Source organism: Choloepus didactylus, chromosome 5 (genome assembly GCF_015220235.1).
Source record: "Choloepus didactylus isolate mChoDid1 chromosome 5, mChoDid1.pri, whole genome shotgun sequence".
Taxonomy (NCBI): Eukaryota; Metazoa; Chordata; class Mammalia; order Pilosa; family Megalonychidae; genus Choloepus; species Choloepus didactylus.
In genome coordinates, this window is record NC_051311.1 from 46,656,742 (window position 1) to 46,674,029 (window position 17,288).

General features: G+C 38.5%; 1 protein-coding gene across 1 annotated transcript; it reads left to right on the forward strand.

Moving 5' to 3' along the window:
* The first annotated feature begins 364 nt into the window (after positions 1-364).
* On the forward strand, positions 365-9,311 carry LOC119534953 (TRPM8 channel-associated factor 2-like). Its single transcript, XM_037837493.1, is given in 6 exon segments — positions 365-987; positions 5,291-6,291; positions 6,541-6,638; positions 7,356-7,569; positions 7,897-8,136; positions 8,947-9,311. Coding segments are annotated over 6 exon segments (2,541 nt in total).
* The last annotated feature ends 7,977 nt before the right edge of the window (positions 9,312-17,288 follow it).

Genomic DNA, 17,288 nt, shown 5'->3' on the forward strand with positions numbered 1-17,288 from the left:
TTTTCAAGAGTCACAGATGAAGAATGACTGTAATTATAATCTCTGGTGAGCAGAATGGGTCTAGAAGAGAAGAGTCAGCTGAGGCCAGAGCCATGGAGAACATCTGGGTTAGTGGAGGGGACATGAATGTCTGAGTAATGGAAATAAATGAAAGTGAAGTTTCTTATAAATCATATATATGAAGAATTCTAGAATCTGGGAAATCAACAGAAAGATAACTATGTTTAAACACGTGAGTGTGGCTAAATGCTTTATTAGGCAGATACTATAAGTGAGAAGTTAACCCTTGCCTTTATCTATTTATTATTTATTCATTCATTCATCAAACTGATTCTTTACTTTGCTTTGCATCAACAGCTAGACCATGACAATGACTCCTGCTGCTGCTTTCGAGGCCCTCATGGATGGAGTGACAAGCTGGGGTATCCTGAAAGGCTCCATCCCCTGTGAACTCCTTCTTACTGGAGAGGCCGCCTTCCCAGTGATGGTGAATGACAAGGGCCAGGTCCTCTTTGCTGCCTCCTCCTACGGCCAAGGCCGCCTGGTGATTGTCTCCCATGAGGGCTACCTGATGGATGCCGGGTTGGCTCCATTTCTTCTCAATGCAGTGGGCTGGCTGTGTCCCTCCCCTGGGGCTCCCATTAGAGTGCACCCATCCCTGGCATCACTAGTAAACATCCTTCAGAGCTGTGGAGTAGAGGCACAGATTGGGACAGAACCAGGTGAGCCCCTGGGGGCTTACTGCATCAGTGCCTACAGTGATATCATGACGGAAAAGCTGATCCAGTTTGTGAAGCATGGAGGGGGCTTGCTCATTGGGGGCCAAGCCTGGTCTTGGGCCAGTCAACATGGCTGTGACAAGGTGCTGTCCAGGTTCCCCGGGAACCAAGTGACAAGTGTGGCTGGAGTGTACTTCACTGACACCTGTGGGGAAACAGGCCACTTCAAAGTCTCTGCACAGATGCCCAAGATCCCACTCCAAGTCAGGTGAGCGATGTTCCCCTGATGCATATTAAAGAGCAGCCCTGTTCCTCATTTTAAAGGTGTTTCAGTCTTGCACTAAGGCATGGAATCCTTACAAAACACTAATGCAATTATAAAAATGACCTGAGGCAGGTAGAGGACAGTTTTGTTGTTCCTTCCTAGGTTTTAAGTGTCTCCCAGTATTGAGCAGTCACTGGCACAAAAAAATCACTCCAACAGTTTCTTGAATGAAGGAAAGAAAATTCGTTGACTCCAAGAACTGGCTTGATCAATTTAGGGAGGCTCCTAGGACAAAATTGCCTTGCAATGGGTTATGAGGAAATGGAGAAAACAGAAATGCAGCACCAGGAAAGGCTTAGAAATGGGAGAATGAGTACAATGGGGAAGATTTTGAGAAGAGGGGATTAGGATATAAATGGAACTGAAAGACTTGGGAACTGAAAGGCCAGAATGCAAAGTCCTTAGTCATCTACAAGCGTTATTTTCAGTACTTGGGAGTGGCATTTGCCTGCCTAGCATACTTGAATGCAAGAGTGGTGGATGCTATGTAGAGAGAGATGGCTGGTATGTGGAGAAAAAGACTGAAGTTCATGGGAGACAAGGATCATGTCTGCTTTTCTTACCATTATGTCACTAGCACATAGTGCAATACCTGGCATATAGTAGGTACTAAATAAACAATGAATGAATGAATGAACGGAATTAAGGTCGCTGTATTCCAGGACAGCAAGGAGAAATCAACAAGTCACAGTGTATATCCTTACCTTTAGGAACTTCTCTCCCCAGGAAGAGAGAGTGTGGAAGTGGGGAAGGGTTATATCTGAGTTGATGAAAGCAGAGCAGCAAGATGAGGAAGCCACAGGATGGGTACCAGGAGGAAAAGAGTCAACTGAGGCATCTCATTCCATAGTGGTGCAAGATTCCTTCTCTTTGTAAAGCCTAAAGAACAATTAGACAGGAGACAGGATTTCTCATAAACATAAGATTGGATCGAATGAGCTATAACCATCCCATGATTTGAATCCCAAGAAGATGATATGTCAGTTTTTCCTCATTTATCTAATTCGTCTGTACGTATAAATCTACCTCCTTCTCTGGCACAGATGAGTAGTATTACATGGTGGGCTATACTCACATATATTTAACTGTGGAAATTTAGATTAGATCTAATATGTGCAGCTATACAAAGTGTCAAAATGAATATGCTTATATGTCATTAAATACAAGTGAGTGTTTTTTGATGTAAGTCCAAGAAGGGGAATACCTACTTCAAAAATACTGTATCTTAAGTGTTGATAGATACTGACAAATTGGCATTTAAAAAGGCTGTACCAATTTGCACTCATTACAAAAATACAGCCCTAGACCTTTATTAGTACTGAATAGCACTTTTTTTACATTATTGCTAGTCTAGAATGTAAAAATGTTATTTTAATTCATGCTTCCCTGATTATAGATGAAGTAGAGAAGATATATATTTATGTTCATTTATATTTCTTCTTTGAATTGTCTATTTGAACAATCTTTTATCCATTCTTTCTATTTAGTGTTTTTTCTTTACCTTATTGATTACTAAGTGCTCTGTATATATTATAGATATTCTTTGCCTATATTAAATGTTGCAAATATTTTTTTCCACTATTTGTCTTTTAACTTTGCTTTTGTATTATATTTTAGATTTTTAAATGGTCAGGTTTGTTGGTCTTTTTCCCTCAAATCAGACTTTATTGTTTAAAAAGCCTTTTACCATTACAAACTTATTTAAAATTTTCCTTATATTTTCTTCTAGCACTTTTATGGTTGCATGTTTTAGATTTATATCTTTAATCTATATGAATAATATGGGTATTTTTTATATTACATGATATATATTTGTTCTAAATGTATGGCCAATTATGATGGCACCATTTATTGAAAAGTCAATATTTTACTCCCTGAATTTAAAGGTTACTTTACATATAATAAATTCCCATATGTATATAAATCTGTTTCTCAACTCTGTCCTCTGGTTCATTGACCTATTTGTCTAATTCAGCACAAACTGTATTGCTTTCATTACTGCAGTTTTGGTATCTGGGAAAACAAACTCTCCTTCATAGCCCCATATCATATTACTCAACTTTTTCAAAAATGTCTTATGTGGTTTGGGGCATTTATACTTACAGATTAAACTATAGAATCAGCTTATCAAATTCCTTTAAATATGATGGAATTTTGAGTAGGATTCCACTCAATTTATAGATTATTTGGGAATAACTGAAAACTTGAAATAGTGAATCTACTCATCTCAGAACTATATATGTATCTTAATTTATCATATATTCATTATATTCTTTAAGTTTTATAGATTTCACCAGAAAGGCTTTGTATATTTCTTAGTAGGGTTGTACTTGATTCCTTATAGTTTTTTTTTATGCCATTATAAATTATAAAATTGTCCATCTTATAACTATTTATTGCTGATTGAATTTTGAGTTTTTCTTTAACTCAAACACTCTACTGAACTCTTTTATTGTTTCATTTTCTACTAGATGGAATCTTGCCAGCAAATAGTGGAACTTTTTATTCAGTCCATTATATTTATTTTTTGCGTTATCAAGGGTATTCATTAAAATTGTGAATAGTAATAGTTAATAGCAGGCATCCTTGCCCTTTTTCCTGATTTAATAGAAATGCTTCTACAATTTTAATATTTTGTTTCTGCAACCACATTCTAATGGATACTCTACATTCATATAAGCAGATTTCCTTCCCTTTATGATTTGTTCATTTTTAAAATTAGGAGTGAATTTTGTCAAATGTTGTCTTGACATCTATAGAAATTAGAAGATTGTTGTCTTTATTTCAACCACTAAGTTACATTGATACATTTTAGAAATTCCTCCCTCTCCCAGAAACTAAGGTATTGACATGAGAAGGATATTTTTGCTTATGCTTCATTAGACTTAATGTTTTGTGAACTACCACCACACCCACCCCGACCCCATTCTCTAGATAGTGTAACTTAATCTCTCTTGTTTCCTAGTACTGGCAGCAATGTGTGTTCACTCACAGAAAGTCTCAACCATAAAGAGTTTTCCTTTAAATTTCCAAGTTCAAAGACATCAACTTGAAAATTAGTTTTGAAACCTCAATACAGATATAGAAATCTACAGGCACAGTTAATGGTTAAACTAAAGAGCTATTCATTGGTTTGAGAATGAGCAGGAAAAAAAATGTTAAAGTATTTTCTCAATTTTATGCTAAAATTAATTAAGTAGTAACTTGTAGTTAATGTAACATATTTAGTGAATTAAATAAGTGAAATTTTAAACCTATATAACAATCATTATTCTTTCTGATTATGAAAATAAATTCAGGAAGTATAGAAAAAGCACACAACACACACAATAAAAAGAAACAAAAATCATCTATAGTGATTCTACCCAGAGCTAATTGCATATAACATTCCGATAAATATTCTTACAGTTGTTTTCTATACTTTCAGTAATATTTTTGATATGATTTTAGATTTCTCTGCATATGCTGTTTTTATAAGCTGAGCTTTTTACTCATTTTCAATTGTTGCAATTTAACATATATATGTCTATACCAATATTTATTTACTCACCCCCAATTTTGGACAGCTAGGCAGAATACAACTTAATGCAATATTGAAATATTTTATTTGGCAGTTTAAAAAACCAGTGATATTTTCTTGCCCAACTTAACTGATAATGAGGAATGGACTAAAAATTTTTCTCTGTGTAGTAATACCAGAAGATCTATTTAAAAAGGACAAAAAGTAATTATAATAAAGGATAGAGCTCTAATAACTGCAGCTTAGGATTTCACAGCCTTTTTTATTTGTATGTGTGGGGTGCATGTGTGTGTATGTTCATGCACGTGTGTGAAATATAAGCAGGATTCCTCTTATAGCAAATTTGTAAACAGGACTACTCTCTATAGCAATGATAAACTGTTTTCTAAATTTTATTTCATATTTAACAATACAGATAAACAAATTATAAATCAGAATTCTTAACACAATATTGACTGAGACAGCAGTTTATCCTGGAAAATTTCCCTGGGAGAATTTATATACACATTTCTAGATATTGGATATAATTTAAAAAATCACTGCTTTATGATATTAATTATGCAGAGTCAAAATGGGTTTGAAGAAGACGTACAAAGCACAATTAAAATAGTAATCTCTCTTTCTTCCTCTCATAGGTTTTGTACCAAATGAATTCTTGGGTATTAAATTCTGTCCTATTTTACATTCTCCTCTTGACACTAATGGGGGAAAATGTCTCTTTTCCAGATTTGGGGAGGATCTCAGTCAGGATCAGCAACAGCTCCTGGAAGGGATCTCAGAGCTGGACATCAGTGGAAAGCAACTGTACTCCCATATTCTGGTGCATGGGGCCCTGGCCTTTCCTTTGGGGCTAAATAACTCACTTGGATGCTTTCTTGCAGCTACCCACTATGGCCGTGGTCGGGTGGTGCTAAGCGGCCATGAGAATTTTATACTCGATCCCAGGAACCACCTGTTTGTACTCAATGCTCTGCGCTGGCTAGTGGGGCACCAGAAAGCAAGAATTGGACTGAGTTCAGAAATGCTAAAGCTGGGTCCTCTGTTATCAAACAACAACTTGGAGTGGGGTAGCACAAACCTTCTGACGAGTGACTTGAGTGTCTTTTGCTGCACTTCATTAAGAAACCTGGAAATCAAGAAGGTGGAGGCGTTTATTGCAGAGGGTGGGGGTTTGCTGACTGGCAGCCAGGCCTGGTGGTGGGCTTCCCGCCACCCAAGTTATAACTATATGTCTCAGTATTCAGACAACAAGCTCCTTACACGCTTAGGCCTTGGCATCACAGATGAGATCATCAGCGCAGGCCGCTTCCCAGTCCCCAAGCCTGGGGCAATGAACTACCACTTGCGCAGCGCTCTATCCCAGTTCGAGGCTGTGCTGTACAACGAAGGCAGAGGCATGGAAAAGAACTGGCTAGAGAGACTCATAAAAGACTGTCCCCACTTTTTTCTAATCCCACATGAAGGGATTCCTATCTATGAGTCTGTGCACAAAACTGTCTTGAAAATGGTGGAACAGAATGGCCTCCCGCTTGTGACTCAGGAAAATCCAATTAGTAGGGGCAGCTCGCAGGCTGCCCTGATATCCTTGGCCAAAGACATGGCCAAATCTGGGACTGACTGCTTTCTGTTGCTCCGGGGTCAGACTCACTCCTTTCTCCATCCCACAGAATCTCCTATCACCATTGAGATCAGCTCAGGTATGGAATGAAGGGAGGGACTAGGGCACTGTGGGATTAGCTGGCTTCAGCAGCATTCCAGGTGCCTTGCAGGAAAGCCATCTCTTCTTTTCCGTGAGCTTTTAAGAAGGCGGGGTTTAGGAATTCTACGTGAGTTGTGGGAGGTATGAGTCAGTACAGCTTGCATGAATTAAGGTGTGCACGTGGGATGCAACAGCTCTGGGAGGGAGGGTGGGAATTAATTATGAAGGTGGGACCAAGGGGAGGGGAAGATCTTATCCTTTCTTATGGTTCTTGCAGACAACAGCAATTCCTGGGTGAGCACTGGACTCTACTTACCTGAAGGACAAATTGCAGAATTTACACTGTCTGATGCCACTGTCACTGCTGACTTGAAGGTAAAGCGTTCCACCTCCCACTGAATTAACTTTTGACATTTCCTCAGTACTTTTACTTCTACCATCAATAGTTTCTTTGATTCTTTAACCAACCCCACTAGCTACCACCATTGTTTTACAGATAAGGAAAGTAGTCACAGAAAAGCCCAAGGTTGTTTGAGCAGCAAGTAGAATCAAGACTGTGAAGCACTTAGCAGAGCCTGGCATGTAAGGGATGCCAAAGGAACTTTAGTTTGCTTTATCTCCTCCCCTTCTTTTGCCCAGTATCAAAGCTTTCTGACTTTTGCTCTTTCCCACAGCATCTGAAACATTATGATCTGCCTGGCCAGGCCCCCAACCCTACCCTGGTTATAGGGATCACTTCCACTGACACAGACCTTGCCCTCTTCTATCTGAGACCCATAGGAAGTACCAGGGACACAGTCAGTGTTTTCTCTGTGTCAGTATTTGCCTTGAGGCTGATTTGACTTCAACAACAGCAACAAAAATCCCTAAAGTCTGTAAAGAACAGGGGCTAATTATGACCAGAAAGGGGTGCCCTGGAGAAAGTAGATAAATGTAGCTATCACCTCGCTCAGGTGATATGCTCCACTTCCCAGCCCAGAATCCTGTCTGACACACACACACACACACACACACACACACACACACACACACACACACACATTTCCATGATGACTCCCTCCATTCACCCTTGGTGCACACTTACTGTGACAGGTACAGATTGGCTGTCATGTCGATAACATAAGTGGTGCTGGAACTTACCATCGACCCCCTGAAGTGACTCACAGGTACAGATTGGACAGAACAAAGAAGTCCATCTCCTGGCTCTGGGGGGGCCTACTCTACATCATTGTGCCCTCCTACAACAAAGTGAGCCCTGTGTCTCTCACCATCAGTGGGGCTGTGTCTGCACCATACTTCAAGCTGGGTGAGTGCGGAATTCAGGATCAGGTTAGAACTAATAGCACAGACAGGTCTGATGGTGGAGGGGGGCCAGGTTGTAAGGGAGGGCAGGGGCCCGACTGATGGAAAAAAGGGAGCATGAGACTCAGGGCTGAAAGTGAGCTAGGAGATATGGACACACTGTCCTTGGAGACTTTAGAGAAGGGTGGAGAAAGGGACAGGGATTTGCATTTTATGTTATAGCAAGAAAAGAGTTTATTAATTACCAGTTTATTTCCCAATGTGATCAAAGTTATATAATTTAAACCCGGGAAGAGTGGTGTGGGGCAGACTATGTAACCTTTATTCCCAGGTCAGACATCCCAGGAGGAGTGGATGAGGTGCATCCAGGAGAACCCAGCTCCCTGGGGAGAGCTGGCAACGGACAACATCATCTTGATGGTGCCAACCGCAAACCTCCGTGCCCTGGAGGACCCCGAGCCTTTACTCCGCCTCTGGGATGAGATGATGCAGGCTATAGCCAGGTTGGCAGCTGGACCCTTCCCTTTCCACCGTCCTGAAAGGGTCATTGCTGATGTGCAGATCTCAGCTGGTGGGTGCTCCAGAGGAATGTTCTGGAAATCTATTTTCTAATTGAACAAATGTAACTGAATTACAAAGCATAATTTTTCTAGGATCATTAGGGTTAACAGTACAACATGACCCTTAGAATTCTGGAAAACATGTTCACATGTAAGAAGGTAATTATATTCAATCTCCAGGCAAAGAGGAGTCACAATATAAAAAGACTGGAGAAAAAAAAAAAAAAGAAGTGCTAGATATACACATATAACTTCATGGAAGACATAAGAATTGAGTAGGGTAGAGTGGATGACAAAAAGTGGTTGGGGAGATGTAGTCAAGAACATTGAGCAGAATAAAGAAGGCTTGTTAAGTATTGAGAAAACTGGAGAAAATTCAGGCATTTAGAAACAAAAATGAGTAAGTCTGACTGCCATCCTCAGGCTCTCAAAATGATTCCAGAAGATGGATTAAGTCTAAATTGGAGAAGAGAGAACCGTACTGTTTTCCCTCACACAGTCCCAAATCCAGACACAGGACATCATGACACTGATACACCTGTAACAGTCTCTCACATAAAAATGAGGAAAAAATGAATGATGACATTAATCATAACATTCCATATACACATACCCTTCAGGATCAAGGTAGGGATAAGAGCATAAAATTCTTGTATAAGAAACTGGGAAAGGGACCAAGTAGGTCAAATAAGCTTGGGAAGAGAGGTAAAGTCAGGTGGGATCACTAAAAGTACTCTAGGTCTCCTGGTATGGCCAGGGCATATAGTCTACAAAGAATGTCATACATCATCTCATCTTTTCTTCCCTATTGCATTCCTCAGGCTGGATGCATTCAGGATACCCCATTATGTGCCACCTTCAGTCAGTGCCTGAGTTCCTTAATAATGAGACCATGAGGTCCACTGGCATTTGGGGTCTCATACACGAGCTGGGCCACAAACAGCAGCGGCCCGGATGGGAGTTCCCTCCCCACAGCATCGAGGCCACCTGCAACCTCTGGTCAGTCTGTGTGCATGAGACAGTCCTGGGCATCTCTCGGGCTCAGGCCCACCCTGCTCTGAGTCCTCAAGAACGAGAGAAGAGGATCAAATCACACCTGGACAAGGGGACCCCCTTGCAAGACTGGAGTTTTTGGACAGCTCTGGAAACATATTTACAGGTACTGGGCAGAAATGGAGGGAGATGAAGACCAGCAGACCTCATAGTCTTGTAATAGCCCAGTGATCCCAGGAGCCCTCCAACTCCTTCACCACACCCCTAGCCATTGGTGCCCCACCTCTCCTGGACAAGGGAGGTTGGACTGCATGGGGTTGTCTCCCTGTAGTTCACGTTTGACATGTCTAACATGGATACTGTATGGATAATAATATTTGTCCCAGTCCTCTCCTCCACCTCAGAACGTTGTCTCCCTTCGTAGGCCGTACAGGGAGATTTTTTTTCATCTTTGTAACCCTGGTGCTTAGCACAGTATCTGGTACAATATAGACATTCAAAATATAGTGGATTCTTTTTTCAAAAAAAAAAAAAAAAAAAAGGACCCAGTGTTTTTACTTTAATTGCTCTTTTACACTTTAATTTTTATTCTTGTTATTTTTGTGTGTGTGGTAATGAAGGTGTCAGGGATTGATTATGGTGATGAATGCACAACTAAGTGGTGGTAGTGTGGACAATTGAATGTATGCTTTGTTTTGTATGACTGCATGCTGTATGAATATATTTCAATAATATGATTAAAAAAAAAGATGGTTGATTATAATTAGTATTCAACATCTCCCAATGGCCCATCTGTGATGGCAGCCAAGCAATAATGAAAGAATGACAATAGTGCTGGTTGAAAATCTCTATCTTATCTAGCCCTGAAAGCCATGATTCCCCAAGGTCACAGATTCCAAAATGATGGACCAAGAGTCTTCCCTTCCAGCTCTAAAGTTCTATGATCCTGGCTAACATGCACCATTTCCAGAGGCTTTCAGGAAACCTGTCTCTGAGCACCAGTCTCTAATGAATGACTCCATCCTAGCTGTAGTCATGAAGGATACTTTCTTCTTACATATCTGCCTATCTCGACCTCTTTATCTATAGGCTATAGTCCATAAGACAATATGGCAGGTTTACCAAGAATCAGGTATTCAACAAAAAATAGAAATTTCATTATGTATAGGTGGAGAGGAGGTTTTCAAATAGTAGGGTTCCAAATTTCCAGATATACAAGATGAAAGAATATCCTTACTTTAGTCAGATTCAAATATTTACCACTAAGCTCAGGAAAGAGAGAAATAATAAGACCAAAACTGACTACAATTTATTGAGAGTCTACTATGGACAAAGTAATGGGCAAGCACAAATTCTGCCTTTGAAATTGGAGGAAGGTAGAATAAGGTATGGTACCAATCAATGGAATGGGCTTTTAGACAGTGGAAAAGGAATGAACCACTGATAAGGAAGAAATCAATGTTAGAAGATGGCTTATAAATAAACATTGTCATGTAATTTTTATGGGGGGGTGGCTTTTATATACTAGATATGTCACTCTCCTCCTTTCTCTTCCCAGCTCCAGGAGGCCTTTGGGTGGGAGCCATATATTCAGCTTTTTGCTGAGTACCAGAACCTCTCCAACCTGCCTAACAACAACACTAACAAGATGAACCTATGGGTGAAGAAATTTTCTGAAAAAGTGCAGAAGAATCTGGCTCCTTTTTTTGAGGCCTGGGGCTGGCCTGTTCAGGAGAACGTGGCTGTTAGCTTGGCCTCCCTGCCAGAATGGCAGGAAAACCCCATGAAATCACGTACCCTATAGATGAAAGTGAAGAACTGTAGGTCTGCTCACACTGGAAAAAGATCATTGGATGCTACAAACCTATTCCTTATTTAATCAATCCAAATTTAAACTTCCATTTATTCTCAGTCTTATTCAGAATCATCCTATTTCATTTGCAAGGTAGAGAGTAAATTAAGGAGTGATTTTCAAAATTAATAGTATGTGTAACTCAAATTTTCTCTCATTTAATTTTGAAACCTGAGGGATTTGCCTTTTGATTTGTTTGGTATTTTGCATTTGCTTCATTGGTTGACAGGGATTGCTCAGACAGAGACTTCACCCTAGGCATACCTTTCTTTAGATCCCTTTAGAACACCTTTCTCCTAATCCTAAAATTATTTCACATATTTCAAAAATATCTTTTTTCTAGGTGTTTTGAACATTGTAGGTGGTCAACAAGTACTTGTTGAAAATGAATAATAGTAATAGCTACATAGTGGAGAACTCATTATGTGCCAGTCAGGGTGCCAAGCATTTAAACTGGACTGAGTCATTCATTTCCTGATGGCAGCGACACTATGAGGTAAGAACTATTACAGGCAGACCTCATTTCTAGTAGGAGAATGTGTTCCTGGAAACGAAAGCTCTAATGTAATAGGCTAAACTTGATGAAGATATATTCCATGAGACATTGGTGGCTATTGGCTTTTACATTTACCTTCCCAGCATTCTTTAGAATTATTCTCTTAACATAAGGACCTATGCATCCACCTCACATCCAGAGATGGAATCTGCCACAGAATCTACCAAATATCCCATGTTTAGTTATTCTTTGAGAAGTAAACAATTTGCTGACAATTAAAGGTCTGTTATCCTCCCTGCCCCCAAATTAGCTTTAATAGCAGAGATAGACCAGGGCAAGCAAACTAAATAGATATTGGTTTGTGCTATGCAAACCGAAGAAAGCTCTGCAAGAGATGCTGCTTCATTTTATGGTCAGGATTTTATGCAAAGGCACAGTCTCCTCTACTGGCAGACCAATGGCTTTGCAAATCCATGCTGAATGGGGTACTGTTAAATCATAAATGCATATATATAACCTTCATTTGCAGATGAGGTGACCTGAATTATAAAGTGGCAAACTGATAAGTGGTGGAGCAAGAATTTGAATACAGATATTTGGATTCTAGATCCAGTGCTCCTAACTAAAAGGATATACAATCATAGGCTTTTTGCCCTAAATTTCAAAAGCCCAATATCCAATATATACTCAAAGAAAAAAAAAAAAAAAAAAAACATAAATCTGCCTTTCTTTAGTGGACTCCTTTTTTGTCTGTCCTATGAACCTTCCTTTTGAAAACTGCCTCTACCTTCTCCCTGATTTAAATGGGTCTATCAATCAAGGGACCCTGGCATTCTCATTGTCAGAGTAGGCGTGATACCATGGACGGCCAATCAGAGCACTCCAACTCGCTGACCTAGAGGCTGCTCCATGCATGTTCATATGACCGCGGGAACACCTGTCAGTGTCCTTTTGATAAAAACATCAGTGGAGGAAGAATTAATTTCTTTTTGAGATCATGGATTCTATGGATCATTTAAGCCTGGAGCTGCCTAGGAATGCCATTATCTTCACACAGAGCCTGATGGACAATGAAACCAGCATAAAGGAAAATGATGACAAATCATAAACAAAGAGATATACTCCCAAGAATATTGTTCAAGAATCCAGATCAAGTAGTGCTTCAAGCTCCAGATCAACTCCCAGATATTTTGTTTCCTTAATCAATAAATTGCTTTTTAAAATTTTGCTTCAACCAACTTGCATTGGGTCTCTGTTACTTATCAGAAAAGCCCAAATAAAATATTTTCCTCTTACTCAAATTCTTTCTAGTTTACTATTAGAGCAGTGCGATTCCTGTCTTCTCACAGAGTATTTGCCTTGGAACAAAGCCTCCTGGTTTTGTGTTTCTTTCCTCTACTCATAGTAGGTGAGTTTCACGCAACACAAGTGCAGATCAGTGGCAGCACAAGCCAATTTACACTTGATGGTAAAGACAGCCAGTGGGTGTTAAGCCCCCACTTATAGATCTCCATGATTTTGAGACCGTGCAGTCTCTTATTTTTAAAAATACCTTTGGATAATTCAGATGGACAAAGGAACTACTCCTTCCAGCTTTGGAAAGACAAGTCTGATCAGAAAAGCTGGGTAGTGGTTCTTTGTCTCATCTTTTAGGCCTCAATTTAAAGATCATTTCTCAGAAGACACAGCCATGTCCTATCTATGCAACCTGCTCACCTCCAGTCATACCATCTATGCTTATCACCACACTTGCAGTTAATGCTTTTTAATGTTGTCTTCCCTCATTAGACTGTAGGTTTCAGAAAGGCAGGGCCTGTATTTCTCTCAGCTATATGTAGCACAATGCCCAGAATACGGAAGGCATCCAACAGGTTTTTTTCTTTTAACTTTTTATTCCAGTAGCATTTATTAACAACCAGTAACTCTAGTAATATATAGTAACTCTGGTAACTCTAGTAAAATATAGTAACTCTAGTTACTCTAGTAACATATAGTAACTCTAATAACTCTAGTAATAGTAACATCTAGTAACTCAAAATTTCCCATTTTGTCACTTTCAAGTGTACAATTTGGCATTACTAATTACATTCACAAACAATATTGTCCTACCATCAATAATATCCATTACCCCAACTTTTTTAATCACTTCAAACAGAAACTCTGCACCCATTACATAAGTTTTGTGGAGTAAATAAACTCACACAAAACTGATCAAAGATTTTCAACTTCTATTCCCATAAAATATTCTATAGCAACCTATGACATTTACTAATATTCAAAGAAATGCTTCCATTACTCTAGAAAAAAGGTTCAAATATGACTTTAATCTTTCCCCCATTTTTTTCTGCCTCATTGCAGGCCATAAGTTTTGGTCATATTGGTGATCAGATTGGATGAGAGGAAATTTCTCATTAGTCTCCTTTCGCCCAACCTTTAGCATATTCAAGATTCAGTACTTATGAGAATGTTTTCAGCAACTTTTTTTGTGGAAAATGATTATGGAAACTTTCAGGGGAAATAATCAGCTTTTAATTAAATTCCTTCTGCCCTGCCTTTTCATGGTCTCTGATTTCACTTCCCACACCTGTTTGTTTTCTTTCCTCACTTGAATTTCAGCCAACATTAATTTTGTAGAAACTCTTCTTTTTTCTGAATTATCATCTCATGTGGTTCTGTTTTGTGCCATTAAATTCTACATCGAGGACATTCCCCTAAGTCAGGATGATCCCTAAATCTCTTTATATCATTAGCCAAAAATAACTGAAGTCCTTTCCCATCTTTCCTCAAGATGGCAGGCTAAGCACAGGCTCCAACCTCTTCACTCCTTTGCCCTGAATTATGAGAAAAGACAAAGGTTTTTTCTAAAACTCTAAAAGCACATTAGAAAACCAGAAGGCAAGCTCCCCTTTAAAAATCTGGGGAGGTAGCATCACATGGTAAAGGAAACCAAGAACCTGTCAGGACAAAGTGCTGGAAAGAGCAGTAGTGGCCAGGGGCTTTCTCCAATCCATAGGAAGCAGATCAGGGAAGAGACAACTCTCAGGATGCAAGAATGGTGCAGCAGTAACATCAACAAAGTCACTGAATTCATATATTATGAGAGAAAAGCTTTTTGACCATGCCAAAAAATAATTTTAAAAGTTCAAGACCATTCAGTATTTTGCCTGTGAAATCTCCATTTCAGTGGGTAAAAAAAGTCAATAAACAAAAAAAGCACAAATAAATATGTCAAGTGATGATAAGTGAAATGGCAGAAAACAAAGCAGGAAAGAAGAAAGAGATGGAGGCTCCATGCCATTTTATTTAGGATGGCCAGTGACTGTTTCTCTTTAAAGGTGAGCTGAAGGGATGAGGGATTTCTGGGGAACAAGTGTTCCAAACAGGAAAGAGTAAATGCAAAGGCCCTGAGGCAGGATCATGCTGGGCCTGTTTGAAGAACACAAAGAAGCCAGTGGGGTTGGAGTGGAGTGGTAGCGGTGGGGTCAGAGAGGTAGTTGGGCCCAGGTCATGCAGGGCCTTTTTGGCCTTAAGAATGACTTGGATTTTATTCTCAGAAAAGGAGAAGTTATTAGAAGTACTTTTGCAGCCTGTTTATGTGATACGACTTGCGCTTTACAAGAACCACTCTGACTGCTACAGGGAGAATAGACTGTGGGGGGCACAGAACAAAGATGGAAATAAGGAGACCAATTAGGAAGCTATTGCAAAAGTCCAGGCAAATTGTAATTTGGATTAGAGATATAGCAATAAAGGTGGTGAGAAAGGATTGAATTATGTATATTTAGAAGGTAAAGCTGACAAAATTTGCAGATGAATTGCATGGGGGTATGAAAGAAGGAAAGAAGCCAACCACCAGTTTATCATGCCATTTTATTTATTTTCATACCACTTGGTATCATTTACAATCATATTATATATATTCTTTGTTACTTGTTTATTGTCTTCCTTAACCATGTGCTCCATGAGAACAGAAATCTTTTCTGCCATGTTGACATCCATATTAGAGCACCTAGAAGAGTGCCTGGTACATAGTAGGTGCTTCATAAATATTTGTTTGTATGAATGAATGAAAGGAAAGGAATTGGTATATATATGTTGAATATATATGTTGAATATTTAATGTATTTTAATGTATTTCTATGTTTTTTTCACTGTTTGAAAAAGATGAGGTTGGAAGACATAAGCTACCTCACTGCAAGTCTTACTATAAAGCTATGAAAGGACAAATACATAATGAACATAACAGGAAAGAGAGTGCAGAAGTAAACTCACTCATAACTGATCAGTTTATTTTTAACAAAGGTACAAAGGCAATTCAATGGAGAAATGATAATCTTTTCAACAAATGATGCTAAAAAAGAATTGGACATCCATAAGGAAAAAAACTGTTTGACCCAAACCTCACATCATATATAAAAAAACTAACCCAAAATGAATAATAGAACTAAATGCAAAAAAAAAAAGAAATTCTAGGAAAAACACAGGATGCCATATTTGATACCTTGTGTTGGAAAAATATTTATTAGATATAATACTAAAAGCACAATCCATGAAGATAAACTTAATAAATGGGACATCATTAAAATGTAAAAACTTCAGCTATTTGAAAGACACTGTTTATAGCATGAAAAGATAAGCCACAAACTGGGAGAAAATATTTGCAAAACACATTTATGATAAAAACGTTGATGCAGAATATATAAAGAACTCTAAAAATTCAAAAATAAGAAAATAAACCATCTGCATTTTAAAATGGGCAAAATATTTGACCAGACATTTCACCAACGAAGATATACAGAAGGCAAATAAGCACAGGAAGAGATACTCAACATCATTTGTGGTAAAAGTTGTCTTGTTTATACTTTCCTGAATTTAAATCCTTTCCACTATTAATCAGATCATATTTTAGTTTTATAATCAGAAAAAAATAATTTTAGAATTAGTATGTGCAATTTTATAATCATATTCATATTTTTCAAAATCATGAGGAGCAAAAATTGATTTAAAAAACATACGAGCACTTTTTTTCTGGATGTTGGTTCTTTTCTTCTTTCTATATTTTCATATTTTTCAACTTTCATTTATTGAGCATGTATCACTTTTATCCTAGAAAAAATAAACGCAAAAAATCAATTTCACAGCATGGAATGGGAAAACTTTGTCTTCTTAGTAGACAAAGTGGAAAATTTCTGGATCTTTAATTAACAATAAGTTGAAATTGAACAATGTGATGTATCTTTAAACACAAACTTCCTTGTTAGCCTACATTAATAGCAGCTTGATCCCAGGAAATAATAATCCCCATGCATTCTCCCTTTTCAAATCACTCTGGAATAATTCATGCTATTCTGGGCACCATTTCAACAGGAATGTTTATCAATTCAAACACACCAAAAGAAGAAGGGCTAAGAAGACAAACAGTCTGGAAATTATGTTATATTCGAAACTCTAAAGGACCTAAGTCTAAGAAAACTGCAAGAATGCTCTTTAAATACTTGTGAGGCTGCCATTTAAAGAAGTTATGTCCTGAATTATTGAAGAAATGGAATTTTACCAATTGCTAAGAATATGTTTGTCAAACATTATAAAAATTAATAAAATTAAAAAAAAAAAAGAAACAGGGAATAACCACCATATGGCTTGGAATCCTGTTTGACCTATTTTGAGGCAGACTTGACAAGATTTCATTTGTTGCTTGAATTTCTGAAGTTTTCTCTGACTGGTGGACAGCAGTGGGGTCCTCAGGAAATAATATTAGTTCAGAGCCAGTATCCAAAAGCTCCTTAAAACCTGGGACATTTTTTCAATAGCATATTTCAAAT